At 46.9% G+C, this 18,255-nt stretch overlaps 1 protein-coding gene and 1 pseudogene across 1 annotated transcript; both read left to right on the plus strand.

The window, feature by feature from the left end:
- The first annotated feature begins 861 nt into the window (after positions 1-861).
- Positions 862-15,943, plus strand: LOC134668683 (fatty acid synthase-like; annotated as a pseudogene).
- A 684-nt stretch (positions 15,944-16,627) lies between these two features.
- On the plus strand, positions 16,628-17,861 carry LOC134669125 (TAR DNA-binding protein 43-like). The gene has a single exon (XM_063526666.1). The coding sequence runs from the start codon at positions 16,850-16,852 to the stop codon at positions 17,753-17,755; it is 906 nt and encodes a 301-aa protein (XP_063382736.1). The 5' UTR covers positions 16,628-16,849; the 3' UTR covers positions 17,756-17,861.
- Positions 17,862-18,255: the final 394 nt, after the last annotated feature.

Below are 18,255 nucleotides of genomic sequence, written 5' to 3' on the forward strand. Positions count from 1 at the left end.
ATAAGTACATTAAATATTTAATGAGCATTGAACACCACTCAAGAGTGTATTGTTTATCGGGTGCAGGTAACAAAAGTTTTTTTTAGATGCGTGTGCGGTCGCATTGCCTGAAACAAACATCTTCTCCTTCATGGATATAATAATGCAATGAATAAATGATTGTAATGTGCGAATTTATGGTCGACAATGTCGACATGTCTGAAACTCGTTTCAGGGCCACACATCACCCTATTATATGAGGCCAGTCATATAGTGTGGGATATCTTCTAGAGATGTTGATTTGCAAGCCGTAATTTGGTTATTTTAAAATCTTGAGTCTATATCTATTAAATTTATGTAAGCTTTCGAGATCATTAGCCTTGTTACATCGCTTATCAACAAATAGGATTGAAAAATATGATTAAAATAATTATATAATTGAGATATAAAACCTAAATGTGATTTTGGTGTAAGCATTATTGAATTCGGTGACGCAAATTGATTTCAGTGCCTGCACATGTTTTCGGTGTTTTTTAAATCTCAAATATCTTGAAAACTATAAGGTTCTAATGGAGGCCTCCACTACCAATATTTTTTATATTAAGGGTAGATTTTAGGAAATAAACTCGCATATTATATAAGTTAAAAAAAAATTTTGGCACCGAAGTCAGGCACCGAATGTCATCTCTGAGAATCGCCCCACTGTATTTTCCTTCACCGAAAAGTAAGACATTTCGTACATAAAAAAATCTTATTGGTACGAATCGGGGTTTGAACGCGCGACCTTCCGATTGAAAGTCGCACGCCCTTGCCGCCAGGCTACCAACGCTCTCGCCTGTATTGTACCACTTATTGCTGCAGGATATAATAATTCATAGTACAATGTCAAGCTCCGACGTGGTGCTGACCGGGCTGTCGGGCCGCCTGCCCGAGTCGAACAACATCGAGGAGTTCGCGCAGCAGCTCTTTGATGGCGTGGACATGGTCACCGCCGACGACCGCCGGTGGCCAAAGGGTAAGGACATACTTTCCTTCCTCGATATCGTGATGATTATTTTTGAATTCTCCAGCACACAATAAAAATCATGTTAATTAATAACGTTCCAGGCATGCATGGACTGCCTGCGCACAACGGTAGACTAAAAGACCTCGCGCATTTCGATGCAATGTTCTTCGGTGTACCCGACAAACAGGTGAACGCCATGGATCCGGCTCAGCGGACGCTGCTAGAGGTGGTGTACGAAGCCATCGTGGACGCCGGCGTCAACCCCGCCGAGCTGCGCGGCTCGCGCACCGGCGGCGTCTATTGCGCCGTCGAAGCCAACGAGAGCCATGAAATAATGAGCGCGGACTTGGACAAAATAAACGGTTACGGGTTGATCGGCTGCAGCCGATCCTTATTCGCAAACCGAATATCCTACGTGTTTGATCTAAGAGGGCCTTCGTATGCCATCGATACTGCTTGTTCAAGCTCTTTGACTGCGTTGGCCCAAGCCGTAAAGGCAATCCGCGCAGGCGACTGTGATACCGCTATTGTCGCAGGAGCAAATCTTTGTCTCAGTCCCCGTACCGCGCTTAACTTGCATAGATTTGGTGCGTTGTCACCAGAGGGACGATGCGCCGCATTTGACGCAAACGCGAATGGCTACGTACGCTCCGAGGCAATCGTTGCCGTGATGTTGCAACGCCGTTGCGAGGCGCGTCGTCTGTACTGTACCATACGTGGCGCTCGCATTAATGTCGATGGATACAAGGAGCAGGGCATCTCATACCCCTCCGAAGAAAGACAACGTCGTCTCGCGCAGGAGACGTTAGAGGAGGCGCGCGTGCGGCCGCAGGACGTCGTTTACGTAGAGGCGCACGGCACCGGCACCAAGGTGAGTGAGAGGTATGCTCATAAAAGACCCCCACACTATAGTTCGTTTTTTTTAGCATTAGAAAGAACTTGAGAGAAGGTAGGCGATCTTGACATGTCTTTTAATTGAAAAACGCTTTTTAAAAATCAGTAACTATTACTTTTAAGAAAGCAGAAGAATATAAATGATCGTTTTAGATTCATAATTGTTACAGTACATATTGGCCGTAACTTATTTTTAACCGACTTCCAAATCTCAAAGAAGGAGGTTATCAATTCGGTTGTATGTTTTTTTTTATTTTTTTTTATGTTTGTTACTCCATATCTCCGTCATTACTAGATCGATTTTGAAAATTCTTTTTTTGATTGAATGTATATGCATACAGATTGGTCCCGTTTTTGTCAAAACCCAGTTCTGATGATGGGATCCATGAGGAATCGAGGGAACTCCTCAAATCTTAAAGGCATACATATAGTGATTTTTGGGTTTTTATCAACAAATCAAGCATATACACCCAAAAAAGTGACATTTGATGAAGTGGAACTGCTGATGATGATCAGAACGGAACTCTTTAACGACGCATAGTTCACGGTTGGCGATTTGTCCTCTTCGTTATGTTTGTTAAGCAAGTTAAGTTTTTAAGCCACATTTTTATCAAGCTCGAGTTCTGATGATGGGATCCATGAGGAATCAAGGGAACTCCTCAAATCTTAAAGGCATGCGTATAGAGATTTTTGTATTTACATCAGAAAATCAAGCATTTTCATTAACAACTGTTGCATTTGATGAAGTGGAACTGCTGATGATGATCAGAACAGAACTCTTCAACGACGCATAGTTCACGGTTGGCGATTTGTCCTCGTCGTTATGTTTGTTAAGCAAGTTAAGTTTTTAAGCCACATTTTTGTCAAGCTCGAGTTCTGATGATGGGATCCATGAGGAATCAAGGGAACTCCTCAAATCTTAAAGGCATGCGTATAGAGATTTTTGTATTTACATGAGAAAATCAAGCATTTTCATTAAAAACTGTTGCATTTGATGAAGTGGAACTGCTGATGATGATCAGAACAGAACTCTTAAACGACGCATAGTTCACGTTTGGCGATTTTTCCTTTTCGTTATGATCGTTAAGCAAGTTAAGTTTTTAAGCCACATTTTTGTCAAGCTCGAGTTCTGATGATGGGATCCATAAGGAATCGAGGGAACTCCTCAAATATTAAAGGCATACGTATAGATTTTTTTGTATTTTCATCATAAAATCAAGCATTTACATTAAAAACTGTCGCATTTGATGAAGTGGAACTGCTGATGATGACCAGAACATAACTCTTCAATGACGCATGGTACACGTTTGGTGATTACGAATTTCGATTTTGACTTGGACTGGGACCCGGACTCGGACTCATACCTGGATCCGGTTCGGACCCGGATCCGGTTCGGACCCGGACTCGGATCCGGATTCGGACCCGGACTCGGAACCGGACTCGGACCCGGACTCGGATCCGGACTCGGACCCGGTCTCGGACCCGGACACGGACCCGGACTCGGACCCGGACTCGGACCCGGACTCGGACCCGGACTCGGACCCGGACTCGGACCCGGACTCGGACCCGGACTCGGACCCGGACTCCGACCCGGACCTTGACCCAGAAAACCACTATGATACCTTAACTAAATAAACAACTATGATTACCTATCATAAAATTAATGTAGGTATAAAGTACGATGATGCCAATCTTACTAGCCCCTCCCGCTTAAACCCCCGTACACCACGGCATGCGCCATTAAGTGGGTTAGGTTAGGTTTGAACTGCGATCCTCACAGAACCGAACAAGAATTAGGTTAGGTTAGAACTGCGAGCCTTACAGAAACAAAATGCTACTTGAAAAGTGGGTTTGATTAGGTTCGAACTGCGATCCGCACAGAACCGAACTGCTATTTGAGGAGTGGGTTAGGTTAGGTTAGAACTACGACCCTCATGGCTCCTCTTCACGATGGGCCAACGCCGGCCACTCCAATGGACGCATTTATGCGTTAGAGGGAGCAAGTGATATTGCTATCTCATTCTACCGCATGGCTGCGTCCCTTGGAGTGGCCGGCGTTGGCCCATCCTGTAGAGGAGCCATTATACAGAAGCGAAATGCTAGCAGAAAAGTGGGTGGTTTTACCTCCTTTTCTACATAGTGTACCATCTACAATAATCTTTCATCGGCCCCCATGGAAGTCGGTTTTTTTTTCTTAAAAATTATCTACATAGTGTACCATCTACATTAATCTTTCACCGGCCCCCATAGAAGTCGGTTTTTTTTTTCTTTAAAATTATTAAAATGTGGTTTTCAATTAAAAGACACATCAAGATTGTTTACCTTATTTCTAATGCTAAAAAAACGAACTAGGTATAGCATCTCCCGCCGAACATCGACATCTAGTCAACTCTATGGCTGCTGCTCGACGCAACGTCGGCGCAATCGCGATCTAATGACATATATTGTATAATTATTTGTTCAGATAGAAGTGAACGTGATCGATGAGGTTTTCTGCAAGGACCGGCAGACGCCACTTCTGCTGGGCTCGGTCAAGTCTAATATAGGCCATGCGGAGTTGGCCTCCGGTCTCTGCGGCCTTGCGAAGATAGTGCTAGCAATGGAGCGTGGCGTTATTCCCGGAAATCTGCATTTTAAGGAGCCTAATCCTGATATCCCTGCGCTTTGTGACGGACGTATTAAGGTACTATAATTTTCTAGTTCTGTTTGATGTTTGATTCGTCTAGACTTTGTGATGGGTTTGAAAGGATGATTAAATTGATGATACCTACTTTTACCTTCTTAAATTAAAATTTACGCAGGTAGTGGACAAGAACACTCCATGGGAAGGTGGGCTGGTGGCCATAAACTCGTTTGGATTCGGCGGCGCCAATGCGCATGTGATCCTCGAGAGCGGGCGAGCAGAACACCCGCCGCTTACCGACTACCCAGTGCCGCGTCTCGTGCTCGCCTCGGGCCGCACCGACGATGCCGTCGAACAGATGCTTAAGTTGGCTTATAAACATCCGCACGAGACCGAGCTGCAAGCTCTGATAAACACTGTGCACGCGCGCGCGATTGTCGGACACCCGCGCCGCGGATATGCTGTTCTGGGAACTACGGGCGGATCGGCACCTGTAATTGAAGTACTCGAGAGCGAAAGCGAGCCGCGCCCGCTGTGGTTCGTGTTCAGCGGCATGGGCTCGCAATGGCCCGGCATGGCGAAAGGTCTTCTCCGCCTGCCGACGTTCGCAGCGAGCATAGCGCGCTCCGCGGCTGTGCTGGAGCCATACGGCGTGGATCTCCTGAACGTGATAACGGATGCGCCTGATACTAGCCTACGCGATCTTGTCAACTGCTGCGTGTCCATCACCGCCGTGCAGGTGGCACTAGTGGACGTACTGCGCGAGCTGGACGTGCACCCCGACGGAATCGTTGGGCACTCTCTCGGTGAAGTAGGTTAGTGCACATTATCCTACACATAATGGTGATGATGTTTTCTGGTTTGGTTATCACTAGTTAAAACTATGTTAAACGGATATAGATCGCGATACTAAACTTACCTTGAAACTGCTTCGTTACTAGAGGTTGTCTTTACAAAGGACTGTTACAAAATTTTGTACTGGCGTAATGCAGGGTGCGCGTACGCGGACGGGTCTCTGACGGCGGCGCAGGCCGTGCTGTGCGCGTACTGGCGCGGGCGCTGCACGCTGGACGGGGCGCCGGCGCCGGGCGCCATGGCGGCCGTCGGCCTCTCCTGGGAGGAGGCCGCGCGCCGCTGCCCCGCCGACGTAGAGCTCGCGTGCCACAACTCGTCCGACAACGTCACGGTAACGCCTCGACCACGGAACCGACTCCGAGCGTGCAAGTGTACGGCGGCGGTCGGCGTCAGCGTCAAGCGAACACGTTTGGAGCGCGCGTTTCTTGGCCCTCTAGTAAAAGCATCCGAGGTGGTTAGTGATGGTCGGGATGATTTTCATCCTTTTTGGAATTTCCAATAGCACCTACAATAGTTGTTACATTTACATTACGGTTGACCATCCCAATCAATAACCGAAGACAGAACATGACATGGTGGAAATTAGCTGTACCTATTTGATCACACATCATATACTACATTATTTTTATGTACCTGATATTATTACTTCGGCAAATGTGGCACAATAATTAATTCAAGTGAAGCCACCTTTGTCAATATTTATATATGATTTTTTTCTCTTTCCAGATATCGGGCCCTACAACCTCAATCATCAAATTCATAAACCAGCTTTCGTCAGAAGGCGTATTCGCGAAGATGGTGGACTCCTCAGGATTTGCGTTTCATAGCACTTACGTCGCGGGCGTCGGTCCGCTTCTACGCGAGCGACTGGAACAGGTCATCCCTGAACCCAGGCCTCGTAGTACACGCTGGGTTTCCTCCTCCATACCACCGGACCAGTGGGGCTCAGAATTGGGTATGTGCCAATTAGGGTTTCTGGTTTCTCGACCTTTTTAATTTCTCGAGGCACGGGAATTCTCGACCAAGATTTCTCGAGTTTCTCGAGTATCTCGAGAAATTTTGAAAGCTCCAAAAAACATCATGTTATTTAATTTTTTTCGCTTTTTTACAAATCAGACTTGTAGGAATCGTAGGTGAGATCTATAGCTATATGATATGTTATAGCTAGAACGATAGGGGACGGATCAAGGTCGTTTTTTATTTGGTTGGTAGGTAATAAATGTTTTAACTAGGTTCCTACCTGAAAATGTAAAAAAAAAAACATTGTTCATATTTATTTAACTACCTAAAGAAATACATTATAGACACATCATGTGCTACACGCGTTTTCTTTTTACTTAAATATCACAAGAGATTTATTTCTCGAGTTCTCGAGGCATTGAATATTTTTTTCCCGTCTCGACTTAGGACAAATTTCTCGAGATTTCTCGCCTCGGGAATTCTCGAGCAGAAACCCTAGTGCCAATGATCTACCTTACTTTTTCTTCTTGCTTTTCGACTTTGATCTACACAGAGGACCTAAAGGTCTCTTCCATTTTAGATTATTTTGTGCGGGCCACAGGTTTCCGCATCCAATTTTCCCAGCCACTCGTGCCAAATCCTCTATCTAGGTATCTTAATTGCCGGCTGGCCCCTACAATTATGCGCCCAGTTTATCGTTTACTGGGCTCAATAATTATTTTCCAGGGACAGTCTGAACTGACCTAGGGATTATGTTACAGCAAAGCTGAATAATGCGGCGTACCACGTGCACAATTTCCTCTCACCCGTACTGTTCGCGGGCGCGCTGGCCCTGGTGCCAGAGCGTGCTATAGTGGTGGAGGTGGCGCCGCACGCGCTATTGCAGGCAGTGCTGAGACGCACGCTGCCCGGCGCCGCACACGTGCCGCTAGTGCACCGCGATGCGTCTGACTCCCTCATTCATCTGCTTAGTGCAGTGGGTAAGACTTACGCTCACGGCGCTCAACCTCAGGTAATCACCTATATACCTATAGATAATAAAGAAAACGTTAGTGCGAAAAGGTACCTTTTAAACTAATGGATTTTTCTAGGTGTCACGTCTGTACCCGTCCGTGTCGTGGCCTGTGTCTCGAGGCACGCCCGCACTCTCGTCGCGCGTTGGCTGGGATCACTCCACCGAGTGGAATGTACCCTATTTCAAGACAGTCAACCACAACGGCGAGAACAACTTCGAGTACGACCTCAGGAATCCTGATGACGCTTTTATCGCCGGGCACGTCGTCGATGGCAGAGTCCTTTTCCCCGCTACTGGATACCTGCAGGTAAGTTTTGATCTTGTTGAGTCAATGACATACATGCCGCCCCTTTTATTTACAGTAGATATTTTTATTTTTGAACAGACTATGGTGTGGCGTACAGTGGCGAAAATGAACCAGTTGGTTATAGAGCAGGCGGCAGTGGTGTTTGAAAACGTGGAAATCCATCGCGCCACGATCGTGCCATCCGACGGGCCGCTCCGCTTCTCCGTCTCGGTTCTAGACGGCTCGGGCGAGTTCGAGGTTCGCGAAGGCGGTGAAGTAGTGGTAACAGGGCAGGCCCGGCTCACTCACGACGCCGCTTCCGAGCGCCTGTCCACCGCCTCTCTGGCCGAGGACGAGGAACAAACCGATGACTTGCCTCCCCTCAACTGCGAAGACATCTATAAAGAACTACGTCTCCGTGGTCTGATATATAAAGGCGTTTTCCGCGGGATCCAATCTACGAATGCAAATGGCACCCGCGGCTTAATCAAATGGCAAGGCAACTGGATAACATTCATGGACACAGTGCTACAATTAATTGTCATAGAAAAGGAATTGCGTGTACTATATTTGCCGACACGTCTACTACATGTTGTGATCGATCCTGCGGCGCAGCGTGCGGCTGCCGTAGCGTTGACGTCTTGAGGTCTGGTGCTGTAGAATTCAGAGGTATTACTGTGCGGTTGGGAACGCGTCGTACAAGAATCCAGGCCCCACCCAAGCTCGAGAAACATGTATTTGTACCCTATGAAAATCCACATTTCGATTTGGAAAACGACGAGCAATCAAAGATGCACGCGCTTACTGTGTCGCTCCAGCTGGTGATGGAGAATTGTGGAGTGCTACAACTCAAACTGACAGAGTTGGCACTGCAGAGTCCCGCAGATGCACTACTATTGCCGCACACTATTAAAGGTATTATTTTTTTTAGTAGTTAAAATCATTGATCTTCTAATGAGTCTTTTTCACTATCCGTAGGCTTGGGGTTTGCAAAATGTAAGTGTGGCCCACGAAAGACCCCAATGGAAAGAGCTAGAGGAGGCCTTTGCCAAGCGGCACACTGAGCTTAGAGACATACTTACTTTAACTCAGAATAAAATGGCTTAATAGATAGGTAGATAGATAGAGGTGTGAATATCGGCAATGTCAGCAATACTTAGGCAAATATTCCGTGTTTAGTTAGTAGTGCCCCAGGATCTTCTCAAATGCAGACCAAAACAATTGAAAACGAATGTGTGTGCAGTGCTCGAAGCGGAACCGGCGGTGCGAGTGGACGCGACGCTGGTGGTAGAAGCTGACGTCGACGCGGCGCAGTACGCCGCCGTCATGGATCCACTCCGGGTTAAGGTTACATACCTACATGCACGAGCATTTATATACCTGCTTTCCTTTTATCCTTGCTTAAAAAAACTAATGCTTTTGTCGAGAAAATTAAAGACTACCTTTGAGAAACCAGCTTGTAAGTTAACTATACCATAGATAAACGCAAGATCTCACAATAGTAAAATTATAAATGTTAGGTATCCAACAAGAACGCTTCAGGCCTGAAGGATGGTAGCCACGTGGTGTTGGCAGCCAATGTGCTGGCTCAGCAGGACGCCGGCGTGCTGGCGACCCTGGCCGCGGCCGTTCTCCCCGCCGGCTTTGTGCTGCTGGAGGAGTCCCCAATCGTGCTCGATGACCCCGCGGTGCAGGCGCTAGTCACCGACGCAGGACTATCACTGGTAATCGCTTATTCCTTCAAGTTAGGTATATTTACATAACTTCAAAAGCTATAAAAGATATATCATTCCTCACAAAGGTGTCACGATCTGAAGCCGCTTCACGCGAATACGTGCTTCTGCAACGAGCCATACCAGTGCCGGCAATGAGAGATGTGCTCGAGGTGAGAGACGACGACTACGCCTGGGTGGAGAGGCTGAAAGACGCCATGAAGCGCGCGGAAAGTGAGAACATGCGCGTGTATGTGCGGTCGCGCGCGCCCAGCTCCGGCGTGCTCGGCCTGGGCACGTGCTTGCGGCGTGAGCCCGGCGGGGAACGCCTGCGCGTCTACTACCTGCCCGGAGCACTTGGCACGTTCGATCCTGACGCGCCGGCGTACGAGGCTCAGGTGAAGCGCGACCTGGCCTTCAACGTGCTGCGCGCCGGCGTTTGGGGCACGTTCCGCCACCTACCGCTCGAAGCCGCTGACGGACAACTTCAGGTGAGTGTCCAAAGCTTGTGGTTAATAAGTCAGGTTAGAATCCAATGTGACTAATGTCGGCTTGTGAACTTTTGTGGCAGGTGGAGCACGCACTTGTGAACTCGCTGACTCGCGGCGACTTGTCGTCGCTGCGCTGGATCGAGAGCGACCTGCGATATGAGGCGTACAGTAACTTGTGCCATGTCTGTTATGCGCCGCTCAACTTCCGCGACATCATGATCGCTACCGGCAATCTGTCACTCGACATGTTCTCGAATGAAGTTCTGACAAAGGTATCCTTAAAACGAAATAATGCAATATCTACATGCTTCGCATCATAATGAGGGGAGCAAAGTTCTTACAAGAGTTTTGTAAAGGACGACCAAAAAGTAGATTACATAGAGTCTGTGCGAAAAAAGAAGAGTCGTGAAATGTATAGGGCCCAATACATTCCACGGCTGTTCTCTTTCCGCACAGAATCTAGGCATTGAATGTAAATGTAAATTACAGTTCAGCCGTTGTTGACGGAAACTGAGAGCCTATCGCGAACCACGTTCGACGTGTTGCCTCTCTGTCCCACTTGTAAATTAGTACTTAAGTGTGACAGGGATGTAACACGTCGAACGTGGTTCGCGGTAGGCCCTCTGATATCGAATATTCAATTCAATTCAATATTCGGTGCGACACAACTTATACACTAACTATAAGCCTTGACGAAGTTAACGAGCAGTTGAGAATGGTTCAAAACATAAAGTCATTTACATTTTTAAGTTTTTGATGTAGTAACATTGGCTTCATTTTACAGGGGTTTTTACTTGGATATGAATTTAGCGGGTATTCGTCAACTAGAAAACGTGTAATGGGCTTACTTAATACCAGGGGCATAGCAACCACGGTGCTGCCCGATGATTCATTTACATGGGAAGTTCCGAAAAATTGGTCACTAGAAGAGGCAGCGACCGTACCCATGGCGTACGCAACAGCGTACTATGCCCTAGTGGTAAGGGGAAGAATGCTTCCCGGCGAGAGCTTACTTATACATTCAGGAGCAGGTGGCGTGGAGCAGGCGGCTATCGCAGTCGCGCTGCACGCTGGCTGCACGGTCTTCACCACCGTGAGCACTCCCGATAAGCGTGCATTCCTTCGCGAACGCTTCCCGCAGCTTCCAGATGCCAACATCGGCAACTCTCGTGACTGCTCCTTCGAACAGCTTGTCTTGCGCCGTACGCGCGGCCGCGGCGTCGATATCGTGCTCAACTCCCTCGGGGGCGACAAACTGCAGGCATCGCTCCGCTGTTTGGGAGAAGCCGGCCGCTTCCTGGAGATTGGCGAATCAGACCTTAGTGCCAACACGCCGCTCGACATGGGTGTACTGCTAAAGAACGTCACTGTGCATGGAGTCCTGCTGGACTCGTTGTTCGGCTATAAACACGATTATCCCGACAAAGTGGAAGTGGTGAAGTGCATGACTGAGGGTATTGCTAACGGCGTTGTGCGTCCCTTGCCAACCACTGTCTTTGCTGACGACCAACTGGAACAGGCCTTCAGGTGGGTTTCAATCAAGTCTTGAAAGTCGAGCATGGACACTGTAGTCAAGACAAAAATAAAGATATAAAAATTTGGTAGCTTAGGTGTAAAGCCCCCTCCAGACTATGCGCGTGAATCGCGGGCTAAGCCGCGAACGCGAGTGTGGAGTCTAGTTCGCAGATATGCGAAATCGACTCCAGACTCGCGTTCGCGGCTTCGCGCCGCGATTCGCGCACGAGTGTGGAGCGGGCTTAACTACGAACTCACGACTCTGTTACCAACATGCTGCAAACAGCTACTGAGACTAAATATTCCGTTTGCAGTGCATATTTCTACTAATATGTTTTTACATATACAGGGTGTGGCCCTTAATAAGAGCAAAAAATCAAACTGGAGATTCCTTGGAGTACCCAAAGTTATCACCAAGTGGTCCCGATGGTTCAAAATTCTTAATTTAGGAGAAATTTTAATTTAAAGTCAAGTTTAGCAAGCAATGGATTTTCACATTGCGTTACGGTCGCCTAACTGTCGTAAGATGTCATGGTACCGGGACGTCTTAGTACGCGCCTTTTAGTACAATTTATTTTAAAAATGAATACAGAGAAAAGTAGCTCTTATTATTAGGAAATCAGAAGTCTATCAATATGCAATGCCACGTTATGTTTTGTTGACAAACTCAAAAAACTTTTTTTGCTATGTAATGGAAACAGTTTTTAAAATAATTTATTCTCGTAATAAAAACCTCCATAAAACACTTACTTCATTATCTACCTATTTGAAAAATGCTTTGAACTTTGTCAATATTGACAACTGTCAAGCGTGTGCATAACAATTAATTATGTAATTCAATCTAAACAAGATGACTGAATTACATGATTGAACGGTGGAGCTAGAAGAAGTTCAAACCAAGCTGTTGCACAGCAAACGATTTCCCGATCGGAGGCAGACTGACAGTGTCATCGTCAACGTTGAACTTAGTGCCACGTTTGCGGGACAACGAGCCTTCCCGGGGCTCGGGACGGCGGTGCATCCTATCGGCCAGCGTGCATCAGGCGGTGATATTCGAGTCTGTTGTTGGCGGTATACCAGAGAATACTCCGCAATTTTCGACAACCACCAGTATCAAAATATCAGAACTATGTGTATTCTATTGATCTAACCCAGAAGTCGTCTAGAGGAGAAAAGATACCTTATGGCTTATACATAATAAAGTCATTTGATAAAATATGGGTACCTACTTAAACTAATAACGCCTTATAAATCTATGGGTACCTAATGATACATCACATCGAAAATAGAAAAAGCAAAAAAGCAATCTATCGGGTAAGATTGAATGGAAACTGAAAAGTGTTATTCTTGTTTGTTGGTTGTGTTAATGTAAGTACATTACTAATGTTATGTAGTTGCTTAAGATTAATAAACGCAGTAACTATAAGTTTTTGTTCATTATTTGGGATAAATAGCTAGGAAGAGAGAGAGATAGACGTAGCTCAACTTCCTCATCTGTACTGTACATGGCTCTGAAGCGGCCAACCAACCAAATTGGTTGGCTGTTTTTTAGTCTATCGAAGGTACTTTATCACTGAAAAGAACAGAGGGCTGAGTTTGCGCCGTAGCGAACAAAACGGTTATCTCTCTCTATCTCACTCGTCGATATTAGTGCGACAGTTAGAGAGAGAGAGACATTAGCGTATCGTTCACTACGGCGCAAGCGATTGGCATCTTGGCTAAGCACCCTGTACATATTTAGTACTTTTACAAAGACTGCATGCAAAAACATCAAGTACGTTGCTTTTTATTATAAGTAAAGTTTATAATTATTATCTCAAACTGTCTCAGACCTTCACGATGATGATGGAAATAGCGACAACAGGATCAGAGATACACTTGTCTCTATTATTGCCAGTTCATAGAAATAATAAAGACAGCATACGTTAATATTGTCTGTGCGGAAAGAGAAGAGTCGTGGAATGTATGGGGCCCAATACATTCTACGACTCTTCTCTTTCCGCACAGACTTACCACTGTTTTCTCAAAAACCCCTTTTGCGTTTGCGTCGCCTTTCAAAAAGTTCATAATAATTGTATTAAACCTTCACAGTCACAAGACATAAACCACGCATTGCAAATTTTTCAGTTTGTTTACTCTATTACTATGTACATACATGACAATGTACGTCAAGTTGCTAAATCAAAATAAAGCAAAATAGAAATAATAAAATTATAAAGTTAATCAATTATGCACGTGAAATTATGTAACATAGTGATAACGAAACAAGAGTAAATGTTAACCGAGCTTTATTGTTAACTCAGAGCTACGAATTTGGGTGCACCAAATGTGATTCTGATTGTGACCGTACGTCGTGTACAGCCAGATAAATTAGCTGTGAAATTCTTCGTTCGTTTTGAGACTTTTGAGAAGGCCCTACACCTAGTAGTGCATATGTCGATGTCGATGTCGTGTCGGAGCGGAGCGGAGCGGAGTCAAACGGAGAACAGGTTGAACTGTCGTTCGTAGTCGTTGTCGTGAAAAGGAAACATTCTTACAAAATTATAAAAGTGTAAGTTTTCTCGTGTTAAAGTGGTTATCCAGTAAGATTGACATAATTATTATCAGTGATTTTATTAAAGTGCACTATTTTAGTTGGAAATGCTTAATAAATAACTCAAGTTACTTTATTAGCATTTTACTCATTTCATCCTTTTGCCCATCAGGTATTTGATAAGAAAACTGTTAAGTAATGTTCAAAGATGTGACTATTTCATTAGAACTGCATGTTTAAAAAGCAATATTGATGTATTTAATAGGTTTTTCAATATTATTGAGAACGATCGTAAATGTCAATGTCAAGTAATCGGACTGGACCCATAATGTCTGCAGTACATTGCTGGGTCGATTAATTTTGTTAGAAAATAATAAAAAAATAATTTTTCATTTTAATTAATTGAAACTATTTGGACTTGATTCCTGATTAGTTAAAGGGTATGTACTTTAATTTTTTGCTCTTATTACAGGCCACACCCTGTATATATGCGCCCTTATTTTAGCGTTTTTACGGTTGGCTGTCGCACAGGTATATGAGTACGGGTAAGCACATCGGCAAGGTGCTGATCCGAGTGCGCGAGGAGCCGGCCCAGCTGCCGGCACCTGCGCGGCTGCGGCCCGCCCTCTCGCACCTCTACATGCACCCCAGCAAGAGCTACGTGCTGGTCGGTCAGTATTTCGAATAATTCAACAAGGAACTATCTTTCCCGAATGTCTGCTCTCCTTCTTCACATTCCTCTGCTTCAGGCGGGCTGGGCGGCTTCGGTCTGGAGCTGGGGGATTGGCTGGTGAACCGCGGAGCGCGCACACTCGTGCTCAACTCTCGCAGCGGCGTGCGCACCGGCTTCCAGGCCTGGTGCATCCGCAGGTGAACGCGATAGCTAAACTTAAAGAACGATTTGGAAGACGTGATATTATTTTCGTAGGAATGATTTTAATCTTATTATCTTTTAGATGGCGTGAAGCTGGCGTTCTTGTGCTTGTATCGACCATGGATGTGTGCACGCAGGATGGCGCATGCGATCTCCTGCAAGAGGCAATAGGGGCCGCACCCGTTGGCGGTATTTTCAACCTTGCCGTTGAGCTGCGCGATGCGTTTCTCGATAATCTGACTCCACAGGACTTTTACGCCGTCACCAAGCCTAAGATTAACGGTTCGTGTCCATTGCAGTTTTGGTTACCTAAACATTGACTTTGTTTCTAGAATTACACCAAGACAAGTCTGCAAAGAATTTTAGCACATGCAGTGCAAGTCTATGAAATTATGATGTACTTATAAATAACACTTGCACTGCGTATCCTATCAAAATCGTTGCAGACTTGTCTTGGTCTATCACCTATTGTAATTTAAGTATATGCCAATGTTGTATTAGTATAAATATGTAGGTACATATATAATTCTCTATGCAGCAACACGCGCGCTAGACCTTGCATCGCGTGAGTTGGCGCCGGAGCTGGAGCACTTCGTGGCGTTCTCTTCAGCCGCCTGCGGTCGCGGTAACGCGGGCCAGAGCAACTACGGTCTCACCAACAGTGCTATGGAGCGGCTGTGCGAACAGCGTCGGGCGGATGGACTTCCGGGTTTAGCTGTGCAGTGGGGCGCTATTGGTGACGTGGGGGTCTTGGAGACTTTGCCGGAGCACGCGGAGATAGGTGGCATGGCACCGCAGCGCATTGCATCGTGCCTACAGACGCTGGAGAAGTTGCTGGCGACGCCGCACGCCGTGGTATCATCCATGGTTCTCGTTGACAGGCAGCGCTTGCAGGAAAAGCCCGAGCAGAATCTCGTGGAGGCCGTTGGCCGTATCCTAGGTACTAAAATCTATATAATCTGACTCGTAATTTAAAAATGGAGTTCAGAACAATAAAATGGCGTATTCGTTACAGGTATCAGGGAAGTAAGTAAAGTGCCGGAGACGGCAACTCTGGTAGAACTGGGCGTGGACTCGCTGATGACGGCTGAGATCAAGCAGACGCTGGAGCGCCACGACGTGCTGGCCAGCGCGCAGGAGGTGCGCGGGCTCACGTTCGCAAAGCTGCGTGTATACGGGGACCGTACCGACGTCCAATAGGAGTTAGTTCTTTCGCCGGGATCTTAGAACTTTGTTATCTTGCTGCTAAAAGGGAAATTACAAATTAGGTACCTGCATAATAAAACCTCATTAAAAATCACCACCTGTTTTTTTATTAAGACAGAAAGGAAGACATCAAGGTCCTCTGGGTCGCATTTATAAAAGGCCTATAACCTGTAATCGATATTTCTGTCTCTTAATGCACATGTTAAGGCCCCAGTACACAATGGGCCATCGCCGGCCACTCCAGGGGACGCAGCCATGCGGTAGAATGAGATAGCAATATCACTTGCTCCCTCTAACGCATAAATGCGTCCCTTGGAGTGGCCGGCGATGGCCCATTGTGTACTGGGGCCTTTACAGGTTGTAGAAGGCTAGTCCTTATGAAGGGCCTTCTACATTTAGTGCGTGAATCTTTGGTGAATAGCCTCCTCCACACTCGTGCGCGAATCGCGGCGCGAAGCCGCGAACGCGAGTGTGGAGTCGATTTTCGCAGACAGCGAAATCGACTCCACATTCGCGTTTGCGGCTTCGCCCGCGATTCACGCGCATAGTCTGGAGGGGGCTAATCGTTACTTGATCGTTTTGATCGTTACGTAACGAACGTTATTACACATTTCCGAACGCAAATATGTATAAGGACGTGATTCCGATTTCCGAACGCAGCGCAGCAGACAAATATTTTTGACATGAAACGTCACGTCATACGTCACGAAATAGGAATTATACGCGTAGTCAAAGTCGCGAAATAGCTCTTTCAAGAAGCCCTAGCTTCTCAAGCACCGGCAGGACCGGAACGGCATGTAAACATGTGGATCAGCTGTGGCTGGATCCGACCCGAGAGCGAGCGTGGCGTGTGAGCGAGGCCAGATAACGAGGCTCGGGGCGGAGCGGCCCAGCAACGTCATGTCGATCGAGTACGTGCTGGTGAGCGAGGGCGAGCAGGACGAGCCCATCGAGCTACCGACCGAGGAGGACGGCTCGCTGCTGCTCAGCACCGTGGCGGCGCAGTTCGCGGGCGCCAGCGGGCTCAAGTATCGCGACCGTGTCGCCGGCCGCCTGCGCGGTCTGCGGCTCGTGGACCAGCGGCTGTCGCCACCACCGGGCGGCTGGGCCGCACACCGCTACTTCTGCGCCTTCCCCCGCCGCGCTAGCCCCGAGCCGCGCTCCGAGCCCGAGGATCCACGGCCCCGCTGCTCCGACCTCATCGTGCTGGGGCTGCCGTGGAAGACGGGCGAGGATGCGGTGCGCGAATACTTTGCCGCGTTCGGCGAGTTGCTGATGGTGCAGGTGAAGCGCGACGCTGCCACGGGACTCAGTAAAGGCTTTGGTTTTATCAAGTTTGCGGATTATGGCGCGCAGCTGCGTGCGCTAGGCCGGCGGCACCTGATCGACGGACGCTGGTGTGACGTGCGCGTGCCTAACAGTAAAGAGGGTGGTGGCGGCGCACCCCGCAAAGTGTTTGTGGGCCGCTGCACTGAGGCCCTGTCCGCCGATGACCTTCGCGATTACTTTACTGCCTTTGGACAGGTGACAGATGTTTTTGTACCCAAACCGTTCCGCGCGTTCAGCTTTGTAACGTTCCTGGACCCAGAGGTGGCTCAATCGCTGTGTGGGCAGGACCATATTATCAAAGGTGTATCAGTTAACATCAGTACTGCTTCGCCAAAGCGTGAGCGTGGGCGGGGCGCCCTGCTCGGCTGGAACGTGCTGCCGGAGCCTCGGGTCTACAACTGGGTGGGCGAGGCATGGCCTCCGCCACCCACACAAGCTCCGCCGCTCGACTCCAAGCCCTACCTCAAATATGAGTGACCACTGTACATACTTTCATGTCCAAGGACATGCTCTTCGTTGATTGCTGTCAGATTTTATATGGAAGAAATGTGTAAATAATATAATATAAATAGTATGAAGTTGTCCTCACTTGTTTTATTTAAGTTTGGAACCTATCCTCCACAACTATTATGAATGAATGAATGAATGAATGAAATTTTATTCCAGAAATAATCCATATGTGATTATAAACATTTAAAACTAATTACATAATAAAATACAATTATTATTATGTAGTGTAACAAGAGTGTAACAGTTTATGTAAAGGATCCTGACAAAATTTTAAGTCATCTTTTTGCATTTTTAATGAGAACAATTTTTTCAGGTCTTAAAGTATACAGAATTGAAGAATGAACTCACAATTTTTGACCACCACACACATGAAAGGATAAAGTAATTGATGTTCAAATTTTTATAGCTAAATTTGACCCCCTTCCCGATTCCCATTGAGCCGATCCTATTATGATGACAATATGACA

This window comes from Cydia fagiglandana, chromosome 11, assembly GCF_963556715.1.
Source record: "Cydia fagiglandana chromosome 11, ilCydFagi1.1, whole genome shotgun sequence".
NCBI classification, from domain to species: domain Eukaryota; kingdom Metazoa; phylum Arthropoda; class Insecta; order Lepidoptera; family Tortricidae; genus Cydia; species Cydia fagiglandana.

Bases quoted from the DNA above. Each gene is read 5' to 3' on its own strand.
- LOC134669125 (XM_063526666.1), top strand. From the start codon at position 16,850: ATGTCGATCGAGTACGTGCTGGTGAGCGAGGGCGAGCAGGACGAGCCC.